At 39.5% G+C, this 19,287-nt stretch overlaps 3 protein-coding genes and 1 long non-coding RNA gene across 5 annotated transcripts; all 4 read right to left on the reverse strand.

Annotated features, from left to right (window-relative positions):
* Nucleotides 1-85: 85 nt before the first annotated feature.
* LOC109953234 (GTPase IMAP family member 7-like) lies at nt 86-1,245 on the reverse strand. Its single transcript, XM_020588663.1, has one exon. It carries the CDS (start codon nt 1,243-1,245, stop codon nt 436-438), a length of 810 nt encoding a protein of 269 aa, XP_020444319.1. The 3' UTR covers nt 86-435.
* Nucleotides 1,246-6,718: 5,473 nt separating this feature from the next.
* LOC109953229 (GTPase IMAP family member 7-like) lies at nt 6,719-9,385 on the reverse strand. The gene is made up of 2 exons (XM_020588658.1): nt 9,379-9,385; nt 6,719-7,551 (listed from the first exon to the last, which is right to left on the reverse strand). Exons 1-2 carry the CDS (start codon nt 9,383-9,385, stop codon nt 6,719-6,721), a joined length of 840 nt encoding a protein of 279 aa, XP_020444314.1.
* A 913-nt stretch (nt 9,386-10,298) lies between these two features.
* LOC109953227 (uncharacterized) lies at nt 10,299-11,363 on the reverse strand. The gene is made up of 4 exons (XR_002273873.1): nt 11,328-11,363; nt 11,133-11,193; nt 10,880-11,010; nt 10,299-10,457 (listed from the first exon to the last, which is right to left on the reverse strand). It is a non-coding gene; the product is annotated as an uncharacterized LOC109953227 (long non-coding RNA).
* Nucleotides 11,364-13,293: 1,930 nt separating this feature from the next.
* LOC109953233 (tripartite motif-containing protein 16-like) lies at nt 13,294-18,199 on the reverse strand. Of its 2 annotated transcripts, none has more exons than XM_020588661.1 (7): nt 17,884-18,199; nt 16,851-17,225; nt 16,482-16,577; nt 16,106-16,339; nt 14,913-14,946; nt 14,672-14,731; nt 13,294-14,560 (listed from the first exon to the last, which is right to left on the reverse strand). In XM_020588661.1, exons 1-7 carry the CDS (start codon nt 18,121-18,123, stop codon nt 14,022-14,024), a joined length of 1,578 nt encoding a protein of 525 aa, XP_020444317.1. In that variant the 5' UTR covers nt 18,124-18,199; the 3' UTR covers nt 13,294-14,021. The 2 variants fall into 2 exon arrangements, with proteins under 2 accessions (XP_020444317.1, XP_020444318.1); XM_020588662.1 differs by lacking the exon at nt 17,884-18,199 and adding an exon at nt 17,297-17,386.
* Nucleotides 18,200-19,287: the final 1,088 nt, after the last annotated feature.

A 19,287-nucleotide genomic window follows, 5' to 3' on the forward strand; every position in this document is an offset into this window, starting at 1 on the left:
TTTATTTAAAATAGCCTCTATTACACAGAGAAGGTTTCCATCATGAATGGGCTCTTCAAAATATAAATAGAAGAGTTTCTGAAGTGTTTTACCTCCCCAACAATGCATGCTGGGAAATATGCTAATTTTGTTTCTTTCCAAACTTCATTTAAGGAGTTGAGGGAAGTTTTAGCAGTTCATTCATTCATCTTATCAGTTTAGTTGTCTGAAAAAAACCCCAATACATTCAAAACTGGTATTATGTTTCCAGTGTACAGTAACCAAAGGTCTTTAGTGAAAATGTAACTTTAAGTTGTGAACTCCTGATATATTATACATGTATTAAGGCCAGTCTATTACGAATATATTAAGTTCCAACATGTCTGCTTTGGACTTGTGGACACTACACTAACTCATGAGAAAGTACTGGTACAGGGCTTTGTAGCACAAATCTGTTTACTTGAGAAGAATCATTGCAACAGAGGTTGCTACACCAAACAGACCTCCCAGCAATGAAACCACTCCAGTAGTTCCCAATTTGCTCAACATCCTCCTAAACACACTGACTTTAGCCTGCTCTCTGATCTCTCCCTTTGTCATGTTTGGTGATGACTGTCTGATGTTCTCCTCTTCTTGCTGTATTTTTTCCTCCACTGCTTGCAGCACCTCATTGGTGTAGCAGCCTCCGTTGTTTTCCACCATCTTGTCGATTGTGTTGAGTAGCTCAGCCACCTGCAACTGGTTGCTCCTGTATTCGCCCTGTGGTTTGTCATTCCAGTATTTATTATCAATGACGTGGCACCGATCACCACACTTCTTCACCAGGTCACGCATAAGCTCATTCTGGTAAACAAAATCCTTAATGGTCTTTCCATCAGAGAGCTGGTCTCCATGAGTAAAGAGAACTGTTGAATATCTAAATAATTTTTCCTCAAAGTATTCACTTATTTTATCGATGACAGCCTTCTCCTGCTCTGTGAATTTCTCCACTTTGAGCACAATGAGAAAAGCATGAGGCCCAGGAGCGCACTCCATGAGACACTTCAATATCGCAGGCTTCATCTCCTCCTCTGATCTATTTGTGTCAAACAAACCAGGAGTGTCGATCAAAGTGATGTTTCTTCCTTTGACAGGTTTGGTTTCTGCTTTGCACTGACTTGTTCCAGAGTTTGAAGAAGCACAAACATTGAACACATCCTCTCCAAATGTGGTGTTTGCCAAGCTGCTTTTCCCAGCTCCAGTTTTTCCCAAGATGACAATTCTCATTGGGTTTGACACTAGAAGAGAATATTATCCATCAGTACTGTACATTTATGTTTAGGTTGTTTTCATGTTTAAAAAAATACACACAAGCTCAACAAAGCAAAAATCCTCACTGGTCATAAATCACAATGAAAAGGGAAAGGAGTGAGTACTAATAAAATAGCTGCATTAGTTTATGTGATTAAAGGATCCAAGAGCATATTAATGATCAAGAACAGCTTATGGTGGTTCTCAAACTTTTCTACATCATGAGACTTCAAATGAATCTCTGTCTGGGCACCCTAAGCCTACAAACACCTCATTACAACAGGCATATACAGCACAGTATGTACAAAAGTGCTTCTGTGTTTGACAGCTATTTCTTGAATTTAAGTTTCTTACAACTTAAGATGCAGTGTTCAGTTCTGACAAAAGTAGCTGTTGAAAATTAACTCATCATTCATGTTGTCAAAAGTGAAGGACCTGTGGGGTTGCAGTTAGTCAAAGTGAATTAATTGCCAGGGCGTATGTGAATATGTTTCTCAAGGTTTCACTTTCTGACTCGCTGCACAATGTATGAAATAATGCATTCCAAAAGTCTACTGAGAGTGATCTCATGCCTGTACACACCCCATTTATCTTGTCATGCCTGTTTCACTCTTTATGAGTCATGAGATATGATATCTGGTGCAAAGAAGGAGCAAATCAGCAACTTTAGGGCAAAATTAAAGCAGCACAGATGTGTTTACCTGGTGGAATAGAAATTAATTACAAGTATGCAAGAACAGGCTCAATGATTATATTTTGTAACCATTCTTCAGATCAATAATTGGTTGTTTTTTTGTTCAGTGCTATTCAGAATATACTAACAATTATAGAGATAGTACTTTGCACCATCACATTGGTCAGAAGCCCTTGCTTGCTGCCATAAACTGGTAAGTGAGATCATGTAAATGGAGTCTGAAAAAAATGATGAGCAGCAGTGAGTGAAACAAGCTTCACTTCAATGTGCACATAACATTAGTTTGGAGACAATGATCAGAAAATGTGGGCACCATATTCTCCCAACAGTGCCATCTGATTGTGAATCAAAACCGCTGTGAATCTGTAAATACTAACTAGAAATATTGTGCTAGGCTTGACAATTCATTCCTTGACATGGATGAATGAAATTAAAAGCCATAAAACTGCTGGTTTGAATAGTTTTTACTAGAAGAAAAATGAATGAGTACAAATGTGAATGTTCTGCTGAGCCAACAAGAAAGTAGAGACCTTGCAAATAAGCTTTGTATGAAAGAAACTACGTAGTTTCACAGAAACGCCTTTATTTTGATGGAAAATGTTCAATTACCAACAAATCATTAGAAATTATTACACTATATATTATTGACCTGAACAAACTGTATGTGTTAACTTTATATTCCAGGAAGTGAAACCGGCCAATAATATATCCATGGTTTCATTTTACTGAACTTGTGATTATAGATTGTCACTTATTAAGTTCATTGCTCATCTAGTTTAGATAGTGTAGCTGTTGGTTTGCAGGAACTGCTGACAAAATGTAAAAACCTGTCAGTGATTTTTATATGTTCTTATTTAATTATATTAAATATGATCTAAACAAAAACATCTACCTTTGTCAGCATGGCCCTGTGATAACTAAAAATTTTGACAAGATAAATCTCTCATCAGTGTGAAAACCTTTATCAGGCACAAAATAATCATATTACATGTATCTCTAACAAAGTACAGCATCAAGGTTTTGAACCAATAAACTGGAAGAAATGTTGCACTGTAAACTGTTTGTTCTCCTGTTTAGATGCAACATATGAATGAAGAGAAGAGGAAGACAAAAACCACTGCAACAAATTTATCACAGTTTTTTTGTTTTTCTATATATTTTGATATATTTTTGTCTTTGTCAAAATAAACAATTACACAAAATGACTACAAGAAGTAAATGTAACTCACCATCCATTGTGGCAAAGAAGAAATCAACACTGTGTGAAGTTACTCAGACTGTGTGTCTTCACTCTGTGGCTCCTGTCCTGCTTGACATTGGTTTTATTTCACTTTGAACAAGTAACATGATAGGAGTGGCAACAAACCTTAGATGTAAGCATTTGTTGTTATCCCTCCACTGCTGCTCAGCAAGGACACACCTGGGTAACTCTGTTAGCTGAACCATAGTTAATGAAATCATTTGAAATTTGACACACATATGTTTGGTGGCCATATCTGTCTCCAGACGACATTTCACCTGAATCTGATCCAGATTCCTGATCTGATGACCATTTACATTTAACACTGAAAACCCAATTTATTGCATATTTTCAGCCATAACTTGGTTTATAGTTTTGATCATAGTTTCTACAAGAACAGGTTAAAGGTTCAAGTTTGGGTGCTGCTATAGTACAAATGTGAATGTCCTGCTGAGCAAACTGGAAAGTTGAGACCTTGAAAGGGGCTTTGTATGAAAGAAACTGGTTTTACAGAGACACCCCCATTCTTCTATTAGAAATGATTACATGGAATAATATTGATCTGAACGTACTGTGTGTGTTAGTATAGTCTGAATAGCACTAAAGCTAACAATTATAGAAATAGTACTTAGCACAATCATATTGGTCAGAAGCCTTTGCTTGCTGCCATAACTGGTAAGTGAGATCATATAAATGCTTTGTTAACAGGTACATTATTATTATATTAGGTGTCAAGTTCATGCAATTTCTTGATTTTTGTTTTCTTTCTTGTAAAATGATCATGACATAATGTCTGGGGGCTCGCTCCAAAACCCAGCCAGCATGGAGCTGGTTTGTACCAGATGGGCTCTGTTTCTGTTCTGTTTAAATTCAGCACATGAAACAGCACTTGCCATTTGTGCCTACTGGCACAGATTATTATCATATTACTACATCATGTGCCACCTGAAATCTATTAAAGTGAGTTTCATACAGCTACTCTTTGGCTTGCTCCTCTTGTTTTTCCTGTTTTGTTAGACCAGCCCATGTTTTTGTCTTACTTTTTCAACTCTTGGCAACTGGTGTACTGGATGGGTGTGATGGATTTGTGTAGAAATTTGGAGAAGATGCAACAAACAGCTCCAAAATCTCAGTGACACAGACTGCAGACCTGCGTGTTAAGCCAAAAAAAAAAAAAAATTAGAATATTTGATGGTTTGAATAATTTTTACAAGCAGAAGAATGCACAAGTACAAATGTGAATGTACAGAGAGCCTTTGATGGCCACAAGTGATCTATCTAAGCACTGGAAACTAATTTCCTCTTAAAGATACTAATTAGTTTTAGTAATCTTGTCATTGTCTTGACATTTTATGTTAATAAATCCCTAATTCTGTAGGGGTTCATTCACACTGTGCCCATGATTCCATATTATATTTGATGGTTTGAATAATTTTTACAAGAAGAAGAATGCACAAGTACAAATGTGAATGTACTGAGACCTTGCAAAGAGGCTTTGGATGAAAGAAACTAGTTTTACAGAGACGCCTCCATTCTGATGGAAAATGTCAGTTGCCATGAAATCATTAGAAATGATTACATTGAATAATATTCTGTGTTCTATGCATTTTAAGTGAATGTGAAAACCTTTAACAGGCACAAAATAATCATATTACATGTATCTTTAATAAAGTACAACATCAAGGTTTTGAACCAATAAACTGGAAGAAATGTTGCACTGTAAACTGTTTGTTCTCCTGTTTAGATGCAAACTATGAATGAAGAGAAGAGGAAGTCATACAAAAAACCACTGCAACAAATTTATCACAGTTTTTTTTCTATATATTCTGATCAATTTTTGTCTGTGTCAAACTAAACAATTACACAAAATGACTAAAGAAGTACGTAACTCAGTGCGAAGTTACTCAGACTGACTTTGTGTCTGCACTCTGTGGCTCCTCCTGCTTCACATTGGTTTTATTTCACTTTGAACAAGTCACATGGTAGGAGTGGCAGCAAACCTTAGATGTAAGTATTTTATTTATCTGTTATCTCTTCACTGCTGCTCAGCGAGGAAACATCTGGGTTACAGTTAACTGATTTTCTCACACACTTTTTAAATTCTTTATCTTTTTATATCCTTTACATTGTACTGCCAGTGGTTAGGTCAAGAGGGCATTAGAAAAAGATGAAACTAAAGCTTTATCAAAAAGGAGTCTTAAGTTTGATCTTAAAAGTAGAGAGGGTATCTAAAATAACAAGTTTAATACATTTGGAAATTAGCAAGAAATGCAGGTGCTTAAGTAGTGCAGGCATATGTTGTCTCAAAAAAATTAGCTGCTGCTCAGATAAACCTAGAAATTACTGAGCTTAATCCATAAACAATCTGGCAGCAAGCACAACACGGTGCAGGCACAGTAAACAGGAAGTGAATATGATTATAGCAGGAACATGAAACAGCAGTTATTTAAAATTCATTCAGTACCATGACTGGATTTTATGTCCCTAAACACTGCAAGTGCCCAACCTTTATGTGTCAAAGTGGGAGGATGGCAGCTGCTCCTCTTCATGCCATCTTAAGGATGGTTTGCCATTGTGTGACACAGAACAATTTAAAGACATTCTTTAAATAGCTTTTATTGGCAACATCCACACCTAGCTACAGAGATGCAGCTGTAAACAGGCTGAAAAACAAAAAGATCTTTGAGTCCAAAGTGTGGCCTGTAGCCGGATTAGTTCCTTTTTATTGTAAATGTAGACAGGTGTCTGATTTTTTCTTGGTCTTTAAGAGTATCACAAGGTTAATAAAAATTACTTTTTTGGGGGGTGGCGGGGGTTATATGGGATTGACAGTAAAATAGAGTATAATCATCCTTCTATCTACTTGTGTGAATGGTTGAAAGGACACAACTGAAAAGGCAAACACATGTTTTATTGTTGCATAATAATGTACATTGGCAAACAAGTGGCAAACATCAACATGGTATACTACAAACAGAAAATCATCTCTTTAAGAGGACACACCTTTAATTTTTTCAGTGTTTTTAAGAACAATTACCTTTTGACATTAACCAGCACAACATTTATAGCAAAGACATAGGAATGCCCATGAAGTAACAAGCCCAAATTAACAGATTAATGAAAGTAATTAATTAAGCTTAATCTATTCAGTAATATAATATATCATCAGGTCAAAAATTATTAGAAAGCAGGAAAAACAAAAGCTGTAAAGGACTGAAGATGTGTATGTCACTGCTGGCCCCTCTGCTTTTGTTTTGTTTTGTACTCAGTGAATTTTATTCATGTGGATTCCAATGATTGCATGCACTTTCATACAGAGCATTAAGTTTGTCCAAGACAACTTCAAACATCTTTTTTATTGCTGTTACTGCTGTGAATAGTTCTTCAACTGCCTCTGTTATGTTACTGGCTGGGGGGGGCCTTCTCAGCTATGTAATCTTCCACCACTGCTGATGGTGATTCTATAAATTCTTCAGCAGATTTTGGCACTTCTGGCAGTGCCGTGCCAAATTTTATTATTTTAAATTCATCAGCACAGCTGAGATAGCTGCAAGCACCCCCACGACAACTGCCAAACCCAAAAAATGTTGAATCCATCTTTGTGGTGCTTTGTCCACCCGCTTGCTAAAGACGTTGATTTGAGCCTGCTTTCGGATCTCTTCCTGTGTCATGTTTGCTGATGACCGTCTAATGGACTCTTCTTCTTTCTGTATTTCACTCTCTACAGCTTGGAGCATTTTATTAGTGTAGTAGCCTTTGTTGTTTTCCACCATCTTCTCTATAGTGTTGAGCAGCTCTTTCACCTGAAACTTGTTGCTCCTGTATTCATCCTGTTGACTGTTCTTCCAGTATTTATTATCAATGACGTGGCACCGGCCACCACACTTATTTAGAATATTGGTCAGACCCTCATTTTGACCAACAAACTCTTCAATTTTCATCCCTTCAGGGAGCTGGTCTCCATGTGTAAAGACAACTGCAGCATATGCTAAAGCATCTTCAGAGAAATCTTCGACCATTTGTGTGATGAAGGCCTGTTCCTGCTCTGTGAATCTCTCAACTTTAAGCACAATGAGAAAGGCATGAGGCCCAGGAGCGCACTCTGTGATACAGCTCATGAGCTCAGGCCTCACTTCATCCTCAGACCTGTCGCGGTGACAGGAACCAGGGGTGTCGATCAAAGTGATGCTTCTTCCATTGACAGAGTTGGTTCTGGCTTGACATGTACTTGGTCCAGATTTGGGTGAATGGTTTATATTGAACGTAGTCTCTCCAAATATAGTGTTGGCCAGGCTGGTCTTCCCAGTGCCAGACTTTCCTAGTAGTACAACTCTTCTTGTGTTTGGCCCTAGAAGAGAATAATGACTTTAAACCAATAAAGTAAAACATTGGACTCTTGCTTATTAACTTGTTTTTCCCACTCATTTATTGTGCTATAAGAACCATTATACAGTGTGTGTGTAATAGCAGAAAACATTTCAGCCTATAAGTGATTTAGATTTTGGCTGAAGAGGTCAAAGGTCAAGGTCACAAAACAAAGTAAGAAAAAAAATATCACAAAAATCTCTATCTTTAACATGGGGACAAATATTTTAAAAATCATATCTCTGTCAATAGTTATTGAAATCATTTAAAATTTGACACATGTTTGGTGGCCATATCTGTCTCCAGACGACATTTCACCTGAATCTGATCCAGATTTCTGATCTGATGGCCATTTACATTTAACACTGAAAACCCAGTTTAATGCATATTTTCAGCCATAACTTGGTCTATCATGAAGATAGAACCCTGAAACGTTCAGGCATAATGCACAGTATGACTGCCTATCATATCCTAAAAGATGATCCAGATCCAATACAGATCAAGGATTTTAGGATACATTTTGGTTTGTTCTGGATCTTGTTTTTCACAAAGGATCTACATGAGCAAATGTTGTGTCTTGGCGGAGGTACACATGCTCTCTGAATGCTCTTGTTTAACCTACACAAATACAATAGACTTAGATGCTGACGTCTTTTACCAAACTGAGTAGATGTAGTAGTAGATGTGTGCTATGAGGCAGTTTGTTTCTATGTAAACAGAGACAGGCAAAGTTTCACCTTTTGGATGTACATTAGGAATATCTTAACTGTTTGCCAACCATTCTAAAACCCATGTGATGCATACAGTTATATCTATCATGGAAATGTTACCTAACAATGTTGTAGCAGAACACAAACTGTGACTACTCACTAGCATAAATCAAAATCAAATCAAATCAAATCAAATTTTATTTGTATAGCGCCAAATCACAACAAAAGTCATCTCAGGACACTTTACAAAGTAAGGTCTAGACCTTACTGTTATCAATATTATTACATAGGGAAAACCCAACAAATCCCCCTTGAGCAAGCACTTGGTGACAGTGGGGAGGAAAAACTAGGGATATTTTATTTGATTAAGACCCATTTGCAGGGCAGATAACTAATTACATACACAATTTTAAAATTCCAATCATTCTAATAATATTCACCACCTTTGCTTGATTGCACATTACTTCTTTACTTTTGTTCTCAGCCTTATATCAGTTACTTGCCCACTGTTGCCTTACATAAGGACATGCACACATGCAGAGACGCTGTACCAGAGTCAAATTCCTCATGTGTCCAACACACCTGGCCAATAAAGCTGATTCTGATAACATTATAAGCAGCTACTATGAAACATTCATTTGTCTCAAAAAAATGTGTCTGGAAATTGTGACATCTCTCTTGTGTTATAATTGATTGTGTGTATCTAGGTGTACGTGTGTAAAGGCACACAAAGGAATGTTTAAAGCTACTCTCTTGTGTGATCTCGTGCACTGGCAAATATTTAAAGCTGCTGAAAAAACTACTTGTGCTCCAGCTTTTGTCCTTTAACAAAAGAAGCCTCAACAAAAACCCTTATATGAAACTGATTATATGAGTAAATGTTACAGTAGTTCATTATACTGACAACAGAAAACAGGTACTTTGCCAGGATTAAAATACCATGTTACTGCTAGAATAATAACTTCTGTCACATATATGAAAAGTAATTGAATTTGACAATCTATTTCTTATAAACCGTAAGGCACACAATCTGTGGAATAATGTAGACTCTACAGTGTCTCACATAGTGTTAACACCAATATGAAAGAAGCTCAACTCACCATCCATGTTGTCAAAAAGCAAATCACCGTAGTGTCCCTGCAAGATGTCGTTGCTGTGTGCTTTTCCTTCTGTTCTCTTGCTGTGGCTTGACTTTACTTTTGTTTTCTACCAGTCTGACTTGTTCATCAGCCAAACCCAAACGATGAAACAGTGCAGTATCACATTTAAAAAGCCCATGACATGTTTCTCCCTGTTTTCTGACTTATCTACAATGTTACAACAATGAATTATCATCTTAAACATGAATGAAAGCTCAAAAAATGAGGTGTACCTGTCTTGCTGTACTTCTTTAACTCAGTTTATACAAGTCTCACAAACTCTCGATGGCTAAACATTTTTTCCCAACTTTAAAGTCATACATGACAGTTTAAGGATTTCCTTGAAACAGCCAAACCCAAACAATGGAACAGTGTAGTTTCACATTTAAGTCCCTGTTTCAAGTCTCAGTATAGAAAAATGTTCCACAACAAAAGTGCTCTGTCTACAACCCTGAATCAGAAAAGGTTGAAATCATCTGTGCCCGGTATTATGTTGAAAACAGTACAGCAGCACATTATTTGATGTGATACCTCATCAACACTCCAATTCTGATGCCTGCAACATATTCCAAAAAAGGTTGGGACAGCTGCATTTCAGGGCCAGTAATGAGGTAAAACAATGAAATGATGATCCCATTTGAAACAGGTGATGTCAACAGGTGACTGCACCATGATGTGATACATAAGAAGCATCCAGGAAAAGCTGACATAATATAAAACCTCCAGTTAACCTGCCTGTTACAGGAATGTCTGTGTTTCTGCTGATGCTTGGTCTTTCAGGTTTGACATGAGCAGCAGATGTTAACATCACTGCTACAGCCAGAACAACTCTTACTAATCAGTCTTGTGTCCAACAAAATTTGTTTTCTTTTTCTGCAGAATGTCACAATCGAAGAAAACAGGATGCTGGTAAACATCGTCCATCGTCCTGGTGTGATAAAGTTCATAAAGTCACTATCAGCTGTGTCCTGTTGGAAGTGCGCAGCATCGCCCAGCTGATCCAGAATGACCGGCTGTGTGATCAACACGGACTACGCCACCTAGCGTCGGTAAACCAGAGAACGATTCAGAACAATTGCTACCATGGAGACTTTGAATACCTGCACTGCTGTGTCACATGCACATTTCATTATTGTTAATTATCGGGGAGAGGATTAACTGCATTCTTATTATATTCTAATAATAGCAGCACACAAAACACATCACAGGGAAACAAATCAATTGTGCCATTTATTCAAAATGGTATATGAAATAAACTCTCATAGAATTAGATAAAGTTAAGTGCAGTACTATGAGTAAAACAATGCTAAGCGTGTTTGATTAAAGGAAGCACAAAATCTCCAGGACCCTAAACACAGCTCTAGTCATTTGAGCCCATTTGTTGCTCATACTGTAGCTCCTGAAAACCAAAGCCACCACAGAAACAAAGGTTATTACTATAAGAATATTCCTAGGTACCTACAGTTCTCTCAGGTTTTGGCTGTTGAAGTCCTGTTATAGAGCAGGTTTGGTTTCTTTGTACTAGTGTAGTTGAGCTCCAGTGCACTTTGTCCATACAGATAAGATTACAATACATCCATGGGTACAGGCTCTCTGTAGCCTGATAGAAAGGAAATGTTTTGTCATAACACAAGGCTAGTGTTAAGATCTACTCTGTAAATGTTAATGAAAATATTTAAAAAATATCTAGCATGTTGGTTGTCAGTGTTTAATACCATCCAACGTGGTCAGAGCATCCCCCGCTGTCCCTCTGTGGCTTTTACAAACTGAAGTGGACTGAGGACGGTGGAAATAAAAGAAGTTAGGCTTCTTACTTTCTCCACTGGCTTAGAGACAAAACAGAACTGCAGCTGTAACAAAGTATCTCCTGTTTTTAATTGGAACCATATGAGGAAGCTTCCAAGACTTACACTTTTAACTGGGAGTCAGTCCTTTAACATCCTTCCCACAAAGACAATGAATGTCACTTTCGGCTTTTTCCTGTTTCGGGGTCGCCACAGTGAATCGACTCGCATGTTGACATTTGGCACGTGTTTTACGCCGGATGCCCTTCCTGACGCAACCTGGATTTGAACCCGGGGCGCTGCAGGGAGAGCGCTGCGCCTTAACCATAAACACTAGCCTACCAGGGAGGCCTTCCCACAAAGACAACATCATCCTAAAGTTCGCGGACCACACCGTAGTGATAGGTCGCATCACTGGCGGGGACGATGCAGCCTACAGGAGGGAGGTGGCCGGTCTGGTGTCATGGTGCGAGGACAATAATCTCAGCCTCAACATGGACAAGACGAAGGAGATGATAGTAGACATGAGGAAGGAGAGGAGATCTCATTGGCCACTGTTCATCTGGGGGCTCGAAGTGGAGAGGGTGAGCAGTTTCAAATACCTGGGCGTCCACATCAGTGAGGACCTCACCTGGACACTTATCACCACACAGCTGGTCAAGAAGGCCCAACGGCGGCTGTACTTCCTGAGGAGGCTGAGGAGGTTTGGCATGTCGCCTAGGATCCTTTGAAACTTCTACAGCTGCAGCATTGAGAGCATCTTGACCAGCTGCATCACTGTCTGGTATGGCAGCACTACTGCTATGGACCACAAGCGCCTGCAGAGAGTGGTAAAGACTGTGGAGAAGATCACCAGGACTCCACTGCCCTCTCTGCAGAGCATTTACCACCAGGGTGCATAGGAAATGTACTGAGGAGTTGAAGGCTAGTTTAAATCTTAGGGAATGATGATACAAATTAGTTATTCAAAAGAAAGTCCTTGTGCATCAAGGCAAATTCTTAAGGAGCCAAACCTGACTGATGTCTGACTAGAGGTGGGTACCTGCACCTGCAGCAGGAACCTAAGTGTTATTATTCAAACAATAAGGAATAGCAGAACACATGATGGTGTACTGCTGCCCTCTAGTGTTGATTGCACAGTGTGCACATTAATCACAGACTAACGATCTTGGACCTAAAATCAAGGATGTTTGTTGCAAATGTTATAGAGCCCTTTAAGGCAAATGTGAAAGCAGGAACTATTGTAGACTACACGCAAATAAACACTTTTACTCACCTTCAAACTGCAAATCACTTTGTAACACTTTGTCCTCTCTTATATCAGTGAGGGTTGAGTGAATGTTAAACTTCTCTCAGTAACACACAACAAACTGCAGCCGCCACACCCACCACTGAATACACCTCTAAAACCATTTAATCAAAAATGAACATTATTGCTTCATGGAGGTAGGAGTCATTGCAGGACTATTTTGGTCATCCTGTTTGGTGTAAACTTCAAACTGAGTGCGCCTCAGCACATGGAGGGTGAGGAACCTCAGACAGAGCAGAGTGTTTACTGGATTACTCATAGTAGTGTCGTTTCAATTTTTGTCACGAGACACAGTCCCCTACATACAACTCCTTAACCCTATAAAACCCATTTGTATCATATTTGCTACGCACGTTTCTGAGCAAATAAATTGCCAAAAATGCCCCATGTATCAAATGTGATACAAAAAATTAAAAAAAAAAAAAAAAAACATGGCACATTTATTCCTATATGCCTGGACTGTCTGTCTATGCATGAATGGCAAATAATCTAGAATTTTCTTTTGGATTTTGTTAAAAGGTTTAATAAATATCTGAGTTCCAAAAAATTTGAATGTTCTGGCAATTTTGTGATGTGTCAGGCTTTACAGGGTTAAACAGTGTAACTTGTTTCAATTATGGCAATTTTCTCCTGATACCCAGATAGTGTCACACTGATGAAAACATTAAGCTACAAAAAATATTGTTCATGTACTTATTAAATTTGATATGCAAATACCCACTGAAACCTGTTTAGACTAATCTGTCCATAAACACAACACCACAGGAAAGTGATAACTTAAAATCAGAAACAATGGGCCGAGTGTTTATTTTAAAAATGATCACATTTAACAAAATACTCAGCTTTTATATGCTAGACAATGAAAAATAGTAATAATGGAGTAAATACTCTTAACAAATGTAACTGGTTTGACTAATATGGCTTCAAGTAACTGACGAAAAAAAAAGTTCCTTTTTTTAGCTGTCTGTTTATGCATTTGGCCATCGAAATGCAATATGAGAAAGCAAAGCATTTAACAAGCATGCCACATTAAATGCAATAAATCACCCATAACCACATAAAAAATGTGCACTATTTAAACATTTTCAAAAAAAAAAAACAACTTGTTTTAAACGAGACAAACTCAGACCGACATGGTGCCTAACGGAAGAAAATTTAAACTTTAATCTGGGAGAGTCAAAGTGAAAGGAAACAAATCCAAACCATTTAATAAAACCTGTCTTCACCACCAGAGGTCACGCTGCAAACAGAAAACATAACTGGGCTTTTGAAGTTGCAGAAATGCTGCATTTTTACATTTATATTAAATATTAAAGTTTTACAAATTTGTACCAGAACTTCTACTTCGGTTTCTCATTCCTATCCAAGTTTCATCCTCTTATCCATCATATGATGTCCAGTTATAGTGGATGGCCAATTACAGGCTGATCTACAGTGGCCCACAAAAACTACCTCAGTAGAAATCTTATCACCATAACTTCACTAGTTCTGCATAAAAGCCACTGCTTGACTTAAGAGTCAGTGTTCTTCAGCCCGAGGCCAGGGTAGAGAGGCTGAGTGAACGTGGTGGACTCTGTGTGCAGCAGAGTCACGGTGTCAGAGACGCTATAAAAAGACAGAGTACCTGCCAAATAGTCCAGGTACACGCCAACCCTGCAGGACTCAGGGCCTGACACTGCCTTGATGGAACTGTTATGTCGGAAGGTGTAACCATCTGGGGAGCACTCTAAACTCCATGACATGTCGTTCTGTCCAAACTCCGAGTTATATGATGATGTGCTGCCTATGTCTTTGTACGTCACCGCCACCGACCAAGTGTGACCTACCCAAGTGACCTCCCAGTAACGTCGCTCCGACAAACCCTCTGTGCACAGCACCTGCCTGATACCTGTGAACCTGTCTGAGGGAGCATCATGATAACTTGAATAATTTTTACCCATCACTCGCCCATAATTATTTAAATACTCTTTACTTGTCACTCGCTGATAATCTTCTGAAAGGGACAAAGATTTGCTGACTGAGCTGGCATCCAGTGTCAGTGGACAGCAATCTGACAGGAGAGCAAAGCAGGAAAAAAAAAACAATTTTAACATCAATCTTGTGATGTGTATTCCTTCACTGGTATATTATAGAACTGCACAGAACAACACGTGTTACTCACAGCGTAACAAATCTTCTCTGGTCTTGGGCATTGGTGGCAGTACCACATCTATAGTAGACACTAAAAGAAAAAAAAAATAAATACCACTCTGCTTGACTGCTATATGACAATCATTACTGGCCCAAAGGAGAGCTGCACAAGAATTCTTATAATAGCCTAGACTGTCTGTTTATGCATAAAGGGCAAAGAAAAATCTTGAATCCTACTTGAATCCTTGGCCTTTCATATTTCTCTCAGGTACCTGCAGCAGAGATCCTAGCCCAGGTCTGCCTTGACTGGTTGGGGTGAGTGGATAGAGGAGAGAGACAAAGACATTTAGCCGATCACAGTTTTGAATGAATGTCGAGGACGAACAACAGCACCAGGTGGCAAGTCTGTGGATTCACAGGAGGTCGAAAGAGACTGGAAACTCTGGAGGGAAGTCAATACATCAGAGACCAGAAGAAAGATCAATTATAAAGCTGAAAATAATACAATACCCACTGTGGTCATGAAATGTAACAAAGTGTATTTACTCGTGTCCTGTACTTAGAATAAGGGCAAATTCAATTCAGTTTTATTTGTATCACACCAAATCGCAACAAAAGTTGTCTCAGGACACTTTACAAAGTCAGGTCTAGACTTTACTATTATTTTTAATAGAGGAAAAACCCAACAAATCCCCTTAAGCAGCAGTTAGCGATTTTAATGGAAGAAACCTCCCAAAAAGTACACGGTTTACTGTCCCAGTAGCATTCTCTCTCCTCTCTAACCCTTCAGGCCCACTCTTTTATCCACAGCTTTCCTTAGGCTGTTACGTCAATTTCTGAACTTAGCTTCCTGTCTCCAGTTTTGGGAGACAACACCCTGAGATGTACTTCAAAAACAGGAAACATCTTGACCAACTTATATAAGCTCATTGCTCAGCTCACATGAACTTAGTGAACCCATAAACACTATTCTATTATATAATCCATGTTAACATGTTACTTAAACCACTACAAAACAAACAATCAAACACTGGGCAGGTTGATGTGCCTGGTGAGTGCTCATCAGAAACAGAGCTCCAGAGCTAGGGCTACCTGCAGAAAGGTAGAGAGAGAGAGAGGACACACTATGGGATAGAGGAGACACACAGTGACATGTAATGGTGGCATATACATGCATGGAGAGAGCGGAGAGGAGCTCAGAGCATCATGGGCATGGTACCTGAATGAAATGCTATAACAGTGTAACTAAGGGAAGGCTCAGGGTGACCTCTTATTAGGGGATAAGTAATAGTGTAAATGTTTGTAAGCTAACTTTTCAGGAATTTAACTGAGAAGTAGGAGGTTATTATAGGGAGTGGCCTCTGCAGTTAGAGACAGTGAGTGTGTTGCCAGCACACCACTGATCCGTCATGTGGAAGAGACTTAAGTATACAGAAGTGACAGAAATAATAACAATACATGGTACCTGAATGAAATGGATGTGGTCATCTGTATGTGAAAGCTGGTCCAGATAGGTGTCCCTCCTGTGCAGCCTGGCGATCTCCTCCTCCAGCTGCAGCTGCAGAGCTTCAGCCTGAGCCACTGCAGTTTCCTCTCGACTTTTAATCAGCTGGGTCACCAAAGTGTGCTTTGTCTTTATGAAGGAGATTAGCTCATCAATAGTCTCATCACAGGACTCCACTGCAGTCCGGCTACAACTCTGTTCATACAAAGAAAGACATTTTTGTTTTTAACAATACACCCTTTGTTCTGATTTAAAACACACATCTGTAGTGATTACTACAGTAACACAGTGTGTTTGAATTAGCCCTGGTACAGATTACCACATAGTGATTCCACACCTTGAAATCCCTCAGAGCTTGGGCCAGCTCATTCAGCTCCTCTACTCTCTCTTCTAATCTCTCCTGGACAGTCTCTCGACTCACAATCAGCTGTTTCTGAAAGAAATTGTTGGTGCGACAGTAAGGCTGAAGCCCAATTCACCCCTTGCCCTTACCACTTAGCCCCACTCCTCTGTTTTGCACTTTCCCATGTAGTGGTAGGGGTGTCCTGATTCTCATTAGGTTGGAGGATTAAGGCGAAGTGGTAGGGCTACACAGGCAAACTCAAAACCACGTGGTATGAGGCTAACTATAATACAGGTTATCTGCAGTCAGTGCTTTCCACTTACACTTTCCTGTTCCCTAGATCAGCTGTGTTTTTGTTTCTACCTGTTCTTTGGCCCTCTCTGCTGCAGCTGAGAGAGCAGAGTGGCCCCTGTGCTCATCGAGAGTGCACAGATAGCAGATACACATCTGGTCTTTCTGGCAGTAGACCTCCTTCAGCTTGTTGTGCTTAGTACATAGTTTTTCCTGCAGTGGGACTGTAGCCGAGACCAGCTGGTGGGTCTTCAACACAACGAAACTGCAGTGAGGCTTGAGGTGAACTGGACAGTAAGACGCCAAACATGTCAGGCAAGACACTGTGGCTTTGTTTCGTTTTGTCCCACAACAGAAATCACAGGCGACATCTCCTGGGCCTGCACAGGCCAGATCAGCAGGTGGAGAAGCGTTCTGGTCGCCTGTCCTCTTTAACATCTCTACAACCTAAGGATGATAAAAAGGAAGGTGATGAGAAATACAGTAATAAATAAAAGCAGAATGATCACAGATCTCACCTGGAGAGGGTATACATCTATCAAGGCTTCCCAATCTACAGTATATAGGTTATTCTACTTAAAGAAAGCATTTGATTTATGTCTTTCTTTTTAAAGAAAATTCACTGTAACGTGATCATAATGCACATGTTTATAGACAGGCTGAGAGTAGCCATGGTTTTAGTCTTGTGACCACTTACACTGAATTAAATGCATCATCTACACGTGATCTAAAGGCCTAAACTGTTGCAGCTGCACAGCACATTTAACACCAACATGGATCAGCCACACCTCTTCAGCAATTTGGCCACGAATTACAAGAAAGAAAACTGATAAAAAGGGAAAGATAGTATAAAAATGCACTCTAATAATTAAGAAACTCCTTTAGCAGAAATAGGCCTGGGTTATGATAACAACTTAACATTGAGTAATGGACAAAAACTTTAATTATGGTATTATGAGCCAAAATATTAAGGGCCACACTTTTATCTCTACTGCCACTCTAAACACTTATAACTACATTTTGATGGTGGTAATCAGAGATAGTTAAGCAAACTTATAGTTCCAACATAGTCTACTGATATAAACTACCATAAAGGCTCCATCACCTGGGCTAGCATGTTGTTCCTTCGCACCACAGGCCTGGGGCTGAACGTCTCCCTGCACTGAGGGCAGCTGTACGTTCCCTTCTCCTCGTTTTGGTCCCAGCAGCCCTCGATACAGTTTTTGCAGTAACTGTGTCCACACAGGATGGTCACCGGTTCTTTTAGCAGGTCCAAACATATTGAACAGCAGAAATGACTCTGGTCCAACTCTGCACCACGCTCCCATTTCTGTTGCTCATCCATTTTGATGAACCCGTGCTCCGAGGGGCGGAGTTTCGACAGGTTCTCATCTCCAGGTTCTTCTTCTTCTTCTTCTTCTGTTATTTAATGGCAGTTGGCAATCAGCTTTAGGTGCATTTCCGCCTCATCATCCCATTATAGGTGTATCTAGACCAGTGTTTTTCAACCACTGTGCCAGAGATCGTCAGGTGTACCGTGGGAAATTATCAAATTTTACCTAGTTGGTCAGAAATTTTTTTGAAAACGAATTAATTATTTTCTGCAAATAATATGCCATTTTCGAGTGTCTGTGTCACTGGCAGAGTAATTATGTATTACTCTTCCATATCAGTAGGTGGCGACAGGTAAGCTAATTGACTGTACTGTGTTGATTGATTGTACTTTAAGACAAGAGAATTAGTGATGCATGCATGGGACAGGTAGCGGTCGCACTAGTATTGTGGCCAGCGGGACTATAGAGAAGTTTTTGAAAAGGAAAAATGTTAACTCCGAACTGGGCCCTGGACAAAATTCGAACCCAGATGAAGGCCCTAGTATGAGTGGAGGTCAAAAGAAAACAAAGACGGTGAGCTCGAGGCAAAACAGCGAAAGCTACCTTTTATTTGGATTTACTTTCACCGGGGATGCAACGGCACCGACTCCGTTGTGCTTGGTGTGTGGTGAAAAGCTATCCAACAGTGCTATGGTCCCAAGCAAGCTTAAACGACATCTCCAAACGAAACACCCATCGCTTCAAAACAAGAATGCAGATTATTTTGTTGGCCTGCGTGAATACACGAAGAAACAGGCAATTGTTATGAGGAAAAACCACCAAGTTAAATGAGCGAGCCCTTAAAGCTAGTTACCACGTTGCTGAACTTGTAGCTAAGTCAAAAAAAATCCCACACTGTAGCAGAGTCATTAATACTACCTGCCTGCAAAGCCATTGTAAATGAGATGTTCGGACCCGACATGGCTAAAGAAATAGTCAAAGTCCCTCTCTCTGATAACACAATTGCCAGACGTATTGATGACATGTCTGCCGACATCGACAGTGTGGTTTTGGAAAAGATAGGCATCAGTAAGAACCTTTCGTTGCAACTTGATGAGTCTAGTGGACATGCTCAACTCTTGGCCAATGTACATGTTGTGGATGGAGACCGCATCCAAGAAAACTTGCTATTTTGT

This window comes from Monopterus albus, unplaced genomic scaffold, assembly GCF_001952655.1.
Source record: "Monopterus albus unplaced genomic scaffold, M_albus_1.0 scaffold586.1, whole genome shotgun sequence".
Classification (NCBI taxonomy): domain Eukaryota; kingdom Metazoa; phylum Chordata; class Actinopteri; order Synbranchiformes; family Synbranchidae; genus Monopterus; species Monopterus albus.

Excerpts from the sequence above, each read along its gene's own strand:
- LOC109953233 (XM_020588661.1), bottom strand. The coding sequence starts at position 18,123 with ATGGATGAGCAACAGAAATGGGAGCGTGGTGCAGAGTTGGACCAGAGT. Across the intron at positions 17,226-17,883 it reads GGAACAACATGCTAGCCCAG|GTTGTAGAGATGTTAAAGAG; the intron begins GTGATGGAGCCT and ends TATCATCCTTAG. Across the intron at positions 16,340-16,481 it reads AAGCTCTGAGGGATTTCAAG|AGTTGTAGCCGGACTGCAGT; the intron begins GTGTGGAATCAC and ends TTGTATGAACAG.
- LOC109953234 (XM_020588663.1), bottom strand. The coding sequence starts at position 1,245 with ATGAGAATTGTCATCTTGGGAAAAACTGGAGCTGGGAAAAGCAGCTTG.